The sequence below is a fragment of the Etheostoma spectabile genome, chromosome 6, assembly GCF_008692095.1.
Source record: "Etheostoma spectabile isolate EspeVRDwgs_2016 chromosome 6, UIUC_Espe_1.0, whole genome shotgun sequence".
In the NCBI taxonomy this organism is placed as follows: Eukaryota; Metazoa; Chordata; class Actinopteri; order Perciformes; family Percidae; genus Etheostoma; species Etheostoma spectabile.
The window spans coordinates 18,278,616-18,293,213 of NC_045738.1; the positions used below are offsets into that span (position 1 = coordinate 18,278,616).

The following is a 14,598-nucleotide window of genomic DNA, read 5'->3' on the forward strand; positions in this document are numbered from 1 at the left end:
GAAAACCAGTGTCAGCTAACGCAGTTTTTCACTACATCTACAAGTGTAAGGTAAAAGTCTGCCGTGCAAAGTGAAAGCCATATATCCACAACACCCAAAAACGCCGCCGCCTTGGTCTGACAAGTCCCCATTTCAAGTTGTTTTTGGAAATCATGGAAGTCATGTCCTCCGGGTCAGGTTACAACTGCGATCCATTTAGAATAAAGGCAGCTCTAAAGATTAATGCTGGACAATAAAAGGAAAAGGACCACCCAGATTGTAATCAGCGCTAAGTTCAAAAGCCAGCATCTGTGATGGTATGGGGCTGTGTTAGTGCCCATGGCATGGGTAACTTGCACATCGGTGAAGGCACCATTAATGCTTAAAAAAGGTACATAAAGGTTTTGGAGCAAAGTATGCTGCCATTTAAGAAATCTTTTTTAGGGACATCCCTGGTAATGTCAGCAAAACCATGCTAAGCCACATTCTGCATGTGTTACAACAGTGTGGCTTTGTAGTAAATGAGTGCAGGTGGTAGACTGGCCTGCCTGCAGACTAGACCTGTCTCCATGAAAATGTGTGGCTGTGGCACACTATGAAATGCAAAATATGACAACAGAGACCCCGGACTGTTGAGCAACTGTTGTACATCAAAGAAGAATTACACCTATAAAGCTTTAAAAATGTGTGTCCCCTGTTCCCAAAGGCTTATTAGGTGTTGTTAATAGAAAAGGTGATGTATCACAGTGGAAAACATACCCCATGTTGCAGGCATCAAATTCAAAATGAGTGAAAATTTGCTAAAGAACAATAAAATGTATCAGTTTGAACATTACAAATCTTGGGTTTGTAGTCTTTTCAATTGAAAATAGGTTGATAAGGATTTGCAAATCATTGTGTTCTGTTTTAATTTGCATTTTACACAACTTCCCAACTTCATTGGAATTGGGGTTTGTTTATACTGTTATTTTTCGTGTCCTCTTGATGTGTAGGCTAATTCATTGAATCAGTCCACCTGCTTATCCAGAGTGACTTGCAATGACTAATCAGCAGGGTTGATTCAATGTTTAGCTTATGGACTTTTTGTAGAAATCTAACTTTTGACTTTAAAGTTATATAACATTGATGATCTGTCTTTGCTTTGCAAACTGGTAGTCAGTATTTTCAACAACTACCATTGTGGGCTAGGACATGCAAAGAGTTGAAGGCTATTGGCTTTTATGGGAAAATGAGTCTCAAAGGTTGTTTTAGTCATGTAGCAGAACACTCAGATTGGACAGATAGTCTAGCTAGCTGTCTAGATTTACTCTGCAGAGATCTGAGGAGCAGCAAACCATAGTCCTCATAAATCTATCAGAGTTAAAAAATTTAAACACAAAGAACGATGAAGGTAACGGACAGCCGGTCGTTAAGAGTGACATTTGGCGGATTACCGGAAGCAACGGATCAATCCCAAAAGTGGAACTTCAGGGATATAGACTATGGTAAAAGGCAAAAGGATTTTTTTTTTTTTTTTTTAGAATAAGCATATTAAATCATATGGAAAGCTACTTTACTGTGAGCTCTTTTTTTCAATAGGTTTCAATTTACAGAGGCCCAGCAGATACGACAGCCACATCAGCTATTGATTTGGTTGTGTTATTGCCATTACAGCAGACCTTCCCCTCACCCCATACTTCAGACCCAGCACTTCCTCTCACCATGGTAAAGAAAATGTCTTTTCCACATGTGTTCTACATGAAGTCACACTCTAAAACAGCTTTTGCTTTCTGGAAATAATAAGCTAGTTGGCTCCAGACTATGAAAAAGATGTCTGCCTGTAGTTTCCCCCTCACAAGTATAGAAACACTGCAGCTTGTCCACTGGAGGTGAACATCATGACCAGTAAATAATTAAAACCTTAGCAAACCACCTATGTATATCGTCTTACTTAAGTAAGTTACCTCTAGTTTTACCTAGCTACGCAGTATTCTCAACATGGCCGACACACACACACACACTCACACACCTGTTTTTTTTTTAGTTAGTTATGTTTACCTATATTTGTTCAGCTTTGTTTTTAGCTGCATATATTTCTGCAAAATGTTCTGTGTGTAAGCTAACGTTACCGTTACAGTAAATACATTGCTATTTAAAACCGGAGTAAAACTCCTAATTGTATATGTCCATAGGCTTACTTTGCTAATTCTGATTCATGTTTGGAAGTAATGTCAGATAAACAAAAGCACTTCATTTAAGACAGCTAAAACAAGACACCATTAGCTTACCTTTTAACCCACATTAGACAACCCTCGTTTGGCTATGCAGCATTCCTTTGCTTTGCCTAGTAGGCTAGTAGCATAACGTAGCTAAAAAGCTAAAGTTACCGTTTGAGCTTTTTGGTAAAGTTCTTAGTCAGCGAACTAATATTTATAATGTCTAACTTGCTGCAGCCACTTTCAAAACTCACCACACATCTCTCCATTCAGCCAGCCCCAACACCAGGTCAGTCTCCCCGCCCCGCCCCGACTCAGGCTGCTCCCCCCCCCGGCACTAACCTGTAGTAGGGGTTCCCAGAAATCAACCGCGGCGGCGACGAGGGGAAGTCTCGGTACTTTCTCCTCCACCCTCCGTCCACCGCTGTCTGCTCATTCCTCCCTCTCTCTCTCTCCCAAGTAGAGAAACAAAACACCAAACATGGGTTTTGGGGCTCTCGGTTTGACGGTGCTCTTGGCCGCCATGGTCGCTCTTTGCTCCGCGGGCTCTGACGCGCCCCGGGGAGTCGCGGTCGGGTTCGTTTTTGACACCAAGGCGAATTGCGAACCTGCATGCAAACACGGAGGAACCTGCATCCGCAACAACACATGCTTCTGCTCCAAGGGCTATGAAGGAGAGACCTGCCAGTATGGTGATGTTACAAACCTTTTATCTGTTTATATTTAAATGCTCTTTAAGGTGTAAAGTTGTCCTCTATTATAAAAGTATAGCCTACGCTAATTTAGTTTTAACCAGTCAGTAGGCTTACACTCCTCATCCTGTAGTAGAAGAACAAATGCTTGTGGCGGCTTATGAATTCTACACTAAAGACCATGAGTCAAAATTGTCCAGCACTTGAATTCACTTACTTAAATAAAGCATTAGGCCTATATAAAACAGGTTTAATTCAGACTTTTTAGGTTAGTGTTATTAATGCAAAACACAGCCCTATGACTTTAAGACAAGTTCTAAAACACTTGGGCATATTTCTCAACGTATTAGGCTAATTTATTATCATTCTAACTTTTCAATATCTAAGATTTACACTTTGAAATGGAGAATTATAATGTCAAAACCCTGTGTTATTGTGTGAACACAGCCAACTGTTATCCCAAATGCAAGAATGGAGGAATGTGTCTTCGCCCTGGAAAATGCAGATGTCCCCCAGGATTTGGAGGAAAATACTGTCACAAAGGTAAGCAGGCTGTGTTTGCAGTCCCTTGTGAATTAAATATCTGGTTTGTTTAACAGCTATTGGGACTCTGAAAAGCTGTCCACTATTTAAGTATGTGGGGAAATCAGTCTACATGCATTTTATCTGAATCTATCCTGTAGTAACTGTATGTATCCTGTATCTTCCTTCTTCCAATGGCACAGTAGAATATATATCAATACATTCCGACACACAGCTGTCACTCTTTTACCAGACACAGAACAGATTCCTTCAAACTTACAGCTGGAAAGTACAGCAGCTACAAAATGTCCCAAGAACAAAACTGCAGTTGTTCAATAGGCATGCTGTAAATATTTCTCCGGTAGCTCAACCTAAATGAGTGATGGTCAGTATTAAGGCTGAACTGGAGCCACCATTGAGGAAACTGAGGTCATGTCCTCAATGTTTTTTGTTTTTTCTTTCTGTGAATTTGGAGATTTCACCAACCTGTGGAGGAGTTTGTCATTCAGTTACAACCATATCACACATGATGGACATTTAAAAGATTTCCATGGTAGCCTATTATTTTGAAGTAAATAACTTTAAATGTGTTAAGTTCTTGGCAAACATTAAACTGATTCAAAATAAACCACAAGAGTCATGTTCCTGTCAGTGTGAAGAATTATTTGAAACATTTAGACTAGTGTTTCCCAACCCTTGGTTAGGACCCCCACAAGGGGTCGCAAGATAAATCTGAGGAGCCGCAAGACGGATAACAAGTCAGGGACCAGACAAAACCCACAATTTATGTTTACGTCCTTTTCATTTTTTCTAGAGAATTATAACTGGATAGTTTTACATTATACAGCTTCTCAAAATAAATAAAAAAGTAAGACACAACTGGTAGGCATTTGAAACTGGTGATTAGGGGTCCCAAAAGGGAAGCATGCATTTAGACAATTAAATTGTGCATGGTGGTACTATTTACAGAAAATATAACTTAATTTTTTTGGACCTTGCGGAATTTAGGAATCATGAGCAAGTTATATATTTCTGAAATCAGTATTAACAAAAACACTGCTGACGTGTGTGTGTGTGTGTGTGTGTGTGTCTCTCTCTCTCTCTCTCTCTCTCTCTCTCTCTCTCTCTCTCTCTCTCTCTCTCTCTCTCTCTCTCTCGGCAGTGACGTGTGATGGGGGATGTTGGAACGGTGGAGAATGCATCCCTGTCAACGGTGTGGCAAAGTGTATCTGCCCCTCAAGCTGGACCGGCTCTAGATGCCAGGAGGGTGTGTTTATGGCCGTATCTAATTACCCTACTAACACAAACTGTTAAAGTCACCAAATGGAGCCGGTCTCTCAGCTGGAGCTATTCATCAGCTGCAGCCCACTAAAATGTTTTAAAATCCTTTTCTGTTTCCAAGTTGCTGTCGGGATGGGAAGCCTTCACTTTACCCCTTCAGTAATTTATCTAACTAAGTGATTATGATTGGCATTTCAATTTCCAGCTTGTGAATGATGAGATTGAGACTTGGCATAGCTCAAGTTGGGCTTATTGGTTGAGATAAACTAAAGTGGAGAAGCAAAAACACTTTTCCCTTTTTTCTGTTTTAAGATTTTTGATCATAAGTTTGGGCTATATACAATTGCCTTGACTTTTTAGTAACATGGTGGACAACAGTTTTCTCTTAATGTGCATCCCATGAGAAATTAGCGCTTAATTTAAATAAGCAGTTTAGCCGGAATTTGTATAAAGTATCCATGTACTGTTTAGCTGTTTGATTTGTTACCTCCCAAGATCATGAAAACCACTGTGATGAATGAATGAAGACAGAAATTTGTCCTTTTTAAACACACTTTTTTTTAAAATTATATCACATTCACATTATAGCTGCTATTACAAGCTGCTTTTGAAAACACCTATTTGTCTCCATCTCCAAACTACTGAGATCGGCATTTTGGGAAACGCGCTTATTTGATATCTTGAGGCAAGTTAGATGAAAAGAAGAATTTACCCTGGCCAAGACAGATTCAGGCCTTGAGAAACCACAACTTGTCGTTTTTATGCTTCCGTTTTTGTACGGATTACACAAACGAGGTAGAACGTGTTAAATTAGGGAGCTTTAGAGGTGTTGGTAGGCTGGTTTTGTTACCGTCGGCTTTGGGCAGAGCCAGGCTAGCTGTTTCCTCATGTCCAGTCTTCATGCTAAGCTAAGCTAATTGCACCTCCATATTTAGCATACACATTTGAGAGAGGTATTGAATTATTTAACAAAATAAGCAAATAAGAGAATCACCCCAACAACAACAAAATGTAACCGTTAACTCATCCAAAAGTTATTTTTGCCCCTGAGTATTGTTTTGCCTCCAATAAAATGTGTCATCTTTAGCTAAAGCTCAGACTTGCCTTCTAGCGTTCCGAGAATGTATTTCTATGTTTTGTTTCGTTTCCGGTGCAGCAATCTGTCCCCAAGGCTGTGGTAACGGTGGAATCTGTGTGGCCCCAGGAATCTGCAGCTGTCCGGAGGGATGGCTGGGTGGTGCCTGCCACACTGGTGAGTTCACCCTGGTCGCAGACACCAAGCACTTCCATATGCATTAATGCACTTGACAAGCACCATTTTTGTCTTCCTCTCCTGCTTGTTCAAAGCGTTGTTCTGTTCAGCTTTGGTTGTGCTTTCCCAGGATCCCTGGAAACTGTCTACATCTTATTGAGAAGACAGATGTTACAGATATTAGTCTGCCAAACAGCCGAGAATGATATTAATCGGATGTATGTGTCTGCTGAGGGAATGTGTTCAGCTCAGTGTTTCTCCAGATGTGACCCAGACATGCAAACACTTCTCCTCTCTGTTTCTGGATTTACAAGCTCTACACCAGGGGTCAGCAACCTTAGGCATGTGTGCCACCATTAGTAGCTCAACCAATGCCCAGCACATAACACACTTTTTGGAAGGTTTTTGGAAATACAAAAGTTTGATTAACTTTTTCCCTGTCTGCATTTTGCAAAGATCTGCTCTATTCTGCCTGTGATTGGCTAGTACTCATTGCTTTCTTCACACAATGCAGCGCAAAAGGAAAAAAATAACACTGCCTGAGCAGGCTCGGTAGATGACGGCAGACTTATTGCCAATACGGCACACTGATTAACAAGAACATTTTTAAATGGCACTGTATTAAAAAGGTTGCTGACCCCTGCTCTACTTAGTCATTTACTTGTTCCTCAACAATTTTTGTTGTCGTTTCTTTTGTCCCGGCTGTAGCTGTGTGCAGTCAGTCCTGCCTGAATGGAGGGAAGTGCATTTCTCCCGATAAATGCCGCTGTCGCCCCCCTTTCTCTGGCCCTCGCTGCGAGGAGAGGAAGAAGTCCCACTAGTGTAATCTTGTCAGGGTCAGAGGTCAATGAGGCCCAATAAGGGGCTTTATGCTAATGAGGATGGTTCAATATTTTTAAGCTGAAACATTTGTAGTTTTTTTTGTACCATGTATAGAATACTTTTTAAGAAACCTTGAATCCGTTTACTGTTCTCATTTGACTGTGTAAACGTGTACTGTACTGTAATTTGTGTCATTAAATGAATAAAAGAGTGCATTATCAAATTAACATTTTCTTTATTTTGTCCCATGTAACACAGTGTTATCTGGTGTCGTCAGAGATTTTTCTTTTTATAAAACAAACCCCTATATATAACTCCTCCAACAGGTGGTCATTACGTTATCCTATTAAACAATACATTAATGAAAGCAATAAAGAAACTAGAAACTAAACAAATTAACATATTGATTCAGTGTCTTGAGTCTAAAACAAGACTGATGTGTACCATCTAAATTAGGCCTAATTAATAAAGCAGCCTTGCATTTTTTTTTTATCTCAAACAAATGCACATCAGTTTGGAAAAAGCTATACTTTGGCTAAATTGTGAAAAACCTAAAACTAAAAGCTTGCTGGTAATAACCTACAGCTCATGAATGATTCATCACTGAAACTGATTGATTTTTCATTTACTTATTTTACATAATACTGTCCAGTAACACTCACGCATCTGTATAACGTCTGTGCTGATGCATTTAACAGATGTGTGTTACTGTGAGCCTTGAGGTAGTGATATACAGGGATGAACAGACAAGTGCAATACATCAAGTCCCCCTGTTAGCCTTCATATGTGCACAGAGCCACACATATCCACCAACACACTGTCTCATACACACACACTCTTCCTGCTTTGTGCATTTTTTAGCTTCCTTCATCCCATTTCTTTTTCCATCATGCTTGTGAAGCCTGTAAATGTGCAAACATAAATGAATTAAAAAAAGAAAGAAATTCACGTACTATGTTTTTAGATATATCTAAGGTGGTGGATACCTTTGGATTCTAAAGAGCATGGAGAGCCTAAGCCCAAGTTAGTGCTTCTTATGTATTTGTGTTACATTTGAGTCACAGAGATGAGCATCTTTTTTTCTAAAAGATAAAGATAAAGACCTTCAGAAAAATCCTTGCCAAAGTCATTGTACAGAGAATATCAGGTGCAATTGATGCCCATCTTAGAAAGCAACAAGTAGTGTTCCGGAAAAGTAGAGGGTGGGTTGACCAAATATTCACACTACGCAACATCGTTGAACAGTGCACAGAGTGGCAGCGGCAGATCTAACTAAACTTTGCAGACTTCGAAAAGGCCTTTGACAGCATCCACAGAGACAGTCTTTGGCAAATACTACAAGAGTGGAAATCCATTGTTGTTGCCCTACATGCCAACAGGCATAATAGGCAGTAAGTAAGTAAGTAAAGGTTAAGAAGAAAACCCAGAAAGTAATTTAAAATCACTGTTTTTTTAAGGTATTTCTAGAATGCTCAAAGACTTAACTAACCATTTGGATGACCCTCTGGGTTTGTCAAACATTACCTGCTTTATCTTTCAGAGGAACTGATGCTTAGCTCTGTGACCCAAACTGTGGCTAGGAAAGCCCAGAGGAAATACAACCTCTAACCATGGAGTTATTAGTGCTTTTCCCACTGAGCTACACAGAGACATGCACTGTATATGAAGTGTGACTACTACGCTGACCTTTATTGCGCAGGTGAGGCCCTTGTAGCCTTTCCGACAGTGGCAGTAGTCAGGGAGGACACACCTTCCACCGTTCAGGCACCGCTGTGTACAGACCGCTAAGGAGGCAATCAGTATTACAAAATAGATCAAAACAATATATCTGAAATATAAAGTTCAGGTACAATTGGAAGTAAGTTAATAGTCCCTATGCTGCTGCATTGTTTTATCATGAATTCACTCACGTGTTTGACACTGGAGGCCTTCCCAGCCGGTGGGACAGTGGCAGGTGTTTGGTCCCAAACACTCACCCCCATTTTTACACTTTTGCAGACAGACAGCTACAGCGAGAAAACAGAGAGGGAGGAATGAACACAACTGTCTACAGCAGCTTCAAAGACTTTAGTATAGTAAGTATAGTATTGAAAAAAGTTCATAATTTGATATTGTTGAGAAAGTACAGAATCTTCCGGTAATGGGAAAAACTAAATACTGGATATATTCTTATTTATCTGTACCTAAATGAGTGGGAACCTAGATGATGTCTTCTTAGTACTTGTAATGAAGAAAGTAAACACACATACGCTGCTGTGTAGGAGAAAGTCCTTTGTTTTTATAAATAAAGTCACATTAAAAACACAATTTGCAAAGTGGGCAGGTGACAAGTTTTGCCCTAAGCTGAGCCTCCCAGTCCTCTCACACTGGGCATGGCCCACTCAAAGCTCTACCACTCAAATGTTTTACTTCATAGAGTGCTTAGTTAGGGTAAAGATCTTAAGATCCCAAAATGTATTAGAAATGGTCAAATAAAACAAGCCGTTTGAATACATCTCCCTGAGGTGGGGGAAATTATAACGGGCATTTCTCACTTTGTTTTGACAATTTATAGACAAATTAAAGAATCTTGAAAATGACCATCAGATTAATTGATATAATCATAGCCAATGGAAATCCTTTTAGCTTGAAGTGCATCTAGCACCCTGCATTTGATGTCTTTCCTGTTGAAACAGGGGTCACGTTCAGCCCGGACAAAATGTATATACACTTTTTAAAACTAAAATGAGGGTGCCTTGAACACCCTGTTGTGTGCGCTCTGCCTTTTTTATTACCACGAGTTTACATACACGTCTCTGCTGATTGGGCATCACCGGCGACACAGCCAATAAATGAGAGACAAACAGCAAACAAGAGAAAACATAACAATTTGAGTTTGTGGAGAAGGAAATGATTTTGCCTGGTCCTATTTTGTTATTGTAAAGTATGTTCACCTCTAACCTTCCTACCCTAACCCTAAGTAACAATGCATATTTAATACATGATTTCAAAGCATGCCAACTATGTGCAGATACTGGTGCAGGATCTCTATTTTACATCATGATGTATTTGGTGTGTTTGAATAAAACACAGAGTCACTCACGTATGTTGCACCTCTTCCCTCTCCATCCTGACGTACAGGAGCATGTGTTGGGTCCCACACACTTGCCTTTGTTCATGCACATCGGTTCACAGACACCTGGAACACATTTATTTACACATTGGATGAACATATTGAGTTGTGGGCAGCTAGTGGAAGGTATCCCTTCAAATGTGCAGTCGGTGATTTGACTTACTCTTTTGACACCTTTTTCCAATGTAACCTTCAGGGCAGGAGCATACATTGTTCCTCATACACTGTCCTCCATTCTTACAAGGAGGACTGCATACAGCTGAAAAACACAACAATGTTAAACTGTCAAGATTTCAGGAGGCGCAAAGAAATGTAAATAATGAGCATTTTTTTAAAAAGAAATAGTGACATAAACTCCAACCTCTTGTTCAAGTTTTTAAAAGTCAGAAAAGTAATTCAAGCTTTTCTGCCTTCTGTCCTCTCCTACATGGTAAACTGATGTATTGAACAGGAAGGAAAACCCTTAGCAAGTTTGTGTGAACCTAAACTCTGACCGGTTTGTGTAGAGAAGTGAATGCCTGCAGGGATCGGGAAATAATCACCATATTATTAGTGAAAAGGAAACATCTGCAAGGCATCTTTTTAAAAGGTAAGTATGTTGGTATCTTTCTATTAAAAGTGCTGATATTTGCCTCAGTTGGTACAGCAGGTGCACAAAGACTTAGAGGTTTATTTCTCGACACAGAGATCCAAGATTTGAGTCCGACCTATGACAAATTCTTGCATGTCTTCCCGCTCTCTCTCCCTCATTTCTCACCTAGCTGTCCTCTCCAGGAAACGCCCCCAAAAATAATCTTTTTAAAAACAAAATGCTGATATTTTTATCAATTCTCATTCTTTGTGGCATGTTTATACTAAGAACAACACTTTCCCCTGGAATTTTATTCTTGCCACTGAAACAGCAGTTGGACCATTATGGGACACTCTCCATAAAACTCAGACTTTTTAAACTCTTTCGCTTTTGCAGCTTGGTGACCCACATTTAATAAATGTTAAAGGAAACATAATGCTAAATGGATAATTAATTCAACAGAGAATGATTAACTCTAATACGGGATCTTTTTTAATGCAGCTAAACGGGACCTCTGTGATATCAGAGGTAGACTGATAATATCAGAGATTAAAGAAAGAGCCAGTACGAGCAAACCAATCTCTTTAACCCTGCTTGTCACTGTATTAAAGAGCCTCATCATTTAAGCCACCACCTCAAAGATCCTCTGCTAGTAGCTGAAATGGAAATAGGATCCACATTTTCTGCACACTCCCTCTCTGAGGTAGAACAGCAGTGCAGTAAAATGTGTCAGTGTGATAAACATTCATCACAGTTTTACCGATTTGACACTGGGAGCCGTAGAAGCCGCTGGGACAGGCACAGATGTTGGGCTTCATGCATGTTCCTCCATTCAGACAGACGGGGTTACAAAGAGCTGTGGAAGAAACAGCGAGACACATTTAGATTTTATGTATTTCAACCTTTTTGTTTTTATCTACAGTATGTGGCTGAGAAAAGCCTGTACGCTTTGCTGTGGTGTAAGATGTATTGTATTGTCATGGCAACTGTTTCAATTTTTAGTGCTTGAACGCAAGTTGTATGTTTTAAGATTAAATGCTGTGCCACCTAGCAATGTGGTCTATTAAATATTAGATGCAAAACCTGTGAATAGAAACAGCTGCAGTGTGATTGCACAGCGTGTTGTACCTGAGTTACATGTTGGTCCGTACCAGCCAGGTTTGCATTTGCAGACATCAGGAGACACACACTCGCCTCCATTTTCACAGTGCCTGTTACACACCACTGAAACAGATAAATAGTTATTGTGTTTTAAATGTGCCACCTAAGTAGGGCTGGGCAATATATCACTGTTGTATCGATACCACGATATGAGACTAGATATTTTATTAGATATTGTACATACCGTAATATCGTAATATGGTAAAGGTTGTCTTTATAAAAAAAATTATGTAATTTTCTGAACTTACTAGACTGTTCTAGCTGTTCTATTATTTACCTTTACCCACTAAGTCGTTAAATAATTTCTGGAGAATATTTATCAAAAATCACATGGTGTAAATAACATTTTGTTAAAGCAATAGCCAACCGTACAATATTGTCGCAATATCAACATTGAGGTATTTGGTCAAGAATATTGCAATATTAGATTTCCTCTTTCTTTCTTTACAAGCCGACTGCATCACGAACGCTACTGCTTCCTTCTCTGAGTGTTAAACATAGACTGTATAAAATTGGTTTTACAGCGCTCCCAAGCGCTGCAATGCTCTCCCTTCTCTTCACTGAAGCCTCTATGTTTACAGGCTTGTGGTGATGCGGAATGGGCAATAGGTGCCAAAAAAATATCAATGTTTGGTACTTCCAATTTATTTTGTGTTGTCATGGTTCATGTGTGCAATAAATATTACACTTTGAAATCATGACAGAGTGTTTCATATTTTTCCCCAAATCGTGCAAGCAAGAACTCTCGGCAAGAAAATAAATAAGTGTATGTCCCAAAATGTTTACCTATTCCTAAGTCGGCATTGGAAGACTGAACCGTGATCGCTGGATAATCTTCGGGTGTCATTTGCTTTGCAAAACTCTCTTTGTTTTGGGACACAACAACAAACCTCTAGCTAGCGAACTACATGCTGAAAATGGCAAGTTTTTAAGAAAATTTAAAGTTTTGCAACAAGGCAAGCCTGCTTGGTTCTTTCGGGAAAATAAGTTTGAAGATTTACAATAAATAACGTTACATCGTTTACAATCTGAGTGGGACGTTTGGGGACAGATTGTCTACTATCCACTGTCCTACTAATTACAGACAGCACTGTAACTTTCAGACTGCCACTTCTATACAAACTGTAAAAACATCTGAAAATGTTTCACTCGATAAGTAGTAAGTAAGTTGGTAACATCTCACTGATTCCACATCTGGGTCCCACGTAGCCATAGGAGCAGGTACACAGGTTTCTGGCCAGACAGGTGCCTCCATGTTGACAAGGCGGCTCGCAGCTCGCTACACAGCGACACAGGGTTGTAAATCAACACAAGCATCAACACAAGCATCCTCATCGGTATTCTGTGTGCGTCAGCTTGTTAGACAGATACTAATAAAATCTTGGGTTACCTTCCTCACAGGTGGGCCCGCTGTAGCCAGCAGGACATTCACACACATTCGGTTTCACACACTTCCCCTGGTTCTTGCAGTCAGGTCGACACACCGCTGAGAGGGAAGAAAACACCTTCACAATTCAATTTTAGATTAATAATCATCAATAATGGGGATATAAATATTTGGAGGTTAAAGGCAAATAATAAAACAGCTAAAACAGTCTGATAAGACATCACTGTAATTCAGCCTTCAAAACCAGACTAAAATTAAGCCATATTACAATAACCCAAATCTAAGACAATATCTAATCTCATATCACAATATTGATGTACTATCGATATATTGCCCACGCCTAGCTCAGAGTACTCAGAGGTTTACTGTCTAACTATGAGTTGCAGAGGTGCATTTAAGACTCATGCGACTTAAGGAACTTGCTTCCAGCACAAAAATAAACAAGCTGGGCTCTAACAAAATGTTCTCCTTCTCACCAATGTGACAGTTGTATCCGGTGTAGCCTTCCTTGCAGGCGCAGGTGTTGGGCAAAGTGCACTCCATGTTCTTCCCACACTGATACCTGCACATAGCTGAAATCAAATCAGAACGTTTATTTGAAAAAATCCACCTAGAATGGCAGGAATCCACCTGGAATGGGAGGACATGTCACTGCAATGCATTAAGAAGTTTACACGGAAACAAGTCATTACCGCTTTAAGTAATTTATGCTGCAATAAAAATACCATACAGCTGAAGAAAGGGACCCCAAAAGCTGAACAACCTTGCAGGCCTATCTGGAGCAACAATAAGGACTTCAGTCTTATCTTCATTAAGCTGCAAGAAATTGTTTGCCATCCTGTTTTTAATGGAAGACAAACATTTAAGCAGTACTGACACTTTGTAAGTCTCTTCCAGAAGCTTGGTGGTTTTCCGCTGTTGTTCAGTCACTTAACCATGGGGATGAGTTGACAGAGGGAAGACACCTTGTATGTTAGTTAGATCTGCCAACAATGCTTTGAAAAGATCATCAATTCAAGACACAATACCCCTTTCTACCTATTAAGAAATGTGCATTATTCATGTTCTCTTATATTTTGTCAAAACTTGCTATAGATACAGTATACAGTATATATAGAAACATTTTCCCTCAGTAGACCAGTGTTGAGAGTAAAGCGTTACAAAAGTAAAGCAATTACAGGCAATATTCCTTTTTGCTGTAACGCAGTAATATAATGCATTACTAATTAAATTTCGGTAATATTATACTCTTTACAATCTCAGTAACACGGGTAACAACGCACTTTAACGCAACATTTTGTGATGTTTTATTTTTTTAAGAATTCACCAACACCGCAAAACATTTCTTCATAGGAAAAAAAAGCTGTGAGTGTTATTTCCTGTTGCTGTATTCAATGGTTGAGATGACAGCAGAGACAGATACACTTGCGAGATGGATATTATTTTCAGGAGTTATCGCGCTGCGTTGAAGCGAGCTGTCCCGTCACTGTCCCCGTGGTCTGAGCTAGAACCAGAGACGGTACGGACAACATCTGTGTCCCAACAGGTGACGGGATACGTCTCCTACTTGCCTATTGTACACTTTACTTATCTATATTTGTAGCTTTAATTACTTTGCAGATTC

At 39.8% G+C, this 14,598-nt stretch overlaps 2 protein-coding genes across 6 annotated transcripts in view; one reads left to right on the plus strand and one right to left on the minus strand.

The window, feature by feature from the left end:
* The first annotated feature begins 2,500 nt into the window (after positions 1–2,500).
* seraf (Schwann cell-specific EGF-like repeat autocrine factor) lies at positions 2,501–6,956 on the plus strand. Its single transcript, XM_032518462.1, has 5 exons — positions 2,501–2,866; positions 3,314–3,409; positions 4,551–4,655; positions 5,826–5,921; positions 6,630–6,956. Exons 1-5 carry the CDS (start codon positions 2,656–2,658, stop codon positions 6,740–6,742), a joined length of 621 nt encoding a protein of 206 aa, XP_032374353.1. The 5' UTR covers positions 2,501–2,655; the 3' UTR covers positions 6,743–6,956.
* Positions 6,957–6,991: 35 nt separating this feature from the next.
* vwde (von Willebrand factor D and EGF domains) overlaps positions 6,992–14,598 on the minus strand; it is a 47,272-nt gene continuing 39,665 nt past the window's right edge. For all 5 annotated transcript variants that reach the window (XM_032518465.1, XM_032518467.1, XM_032518466.1 and 2 more), the window contains 10 exons: positions 13,451–13,546; positions 12,978–13,073; positions 12,771–12,866; positions 11,555–11,650; positions 11,187–11,282; positions 10,019–10,114; positions 9,826–9,921; positions 8,654–8,749; positions 8,430–8,527; positions 6,992–7,645 (listed from right to left, as the gene is read on the minus strand). In XM_032518465.1, the coding sequence (XP_032374356.1) occupies positions 7,631–7,645; positions 8,430–8,527; positions 8,654–8,749; positions 9,826–9,921; positions 10,019–10,114; positions 11,187–11,282; positions 11,555–11,650; positions 12,771–12,866; positions 12,978–13,073; positions 13,451–13,546 (881 nt within the window). In that variant the 3' untranslated portion in view covers positions 6,992–7,630. The remainder of the gene's footprint in view (positions 7,646–8,429; positions 8,528–8,653; positions 8,750–9,825; positions 9,922–10,018; positions 10,115–11,186; positions 11,283–11,554; positions 11,651–12,770; positions 12,867–12,977; positions 13,074–13,450; positions 13,547–14,598) is intronic.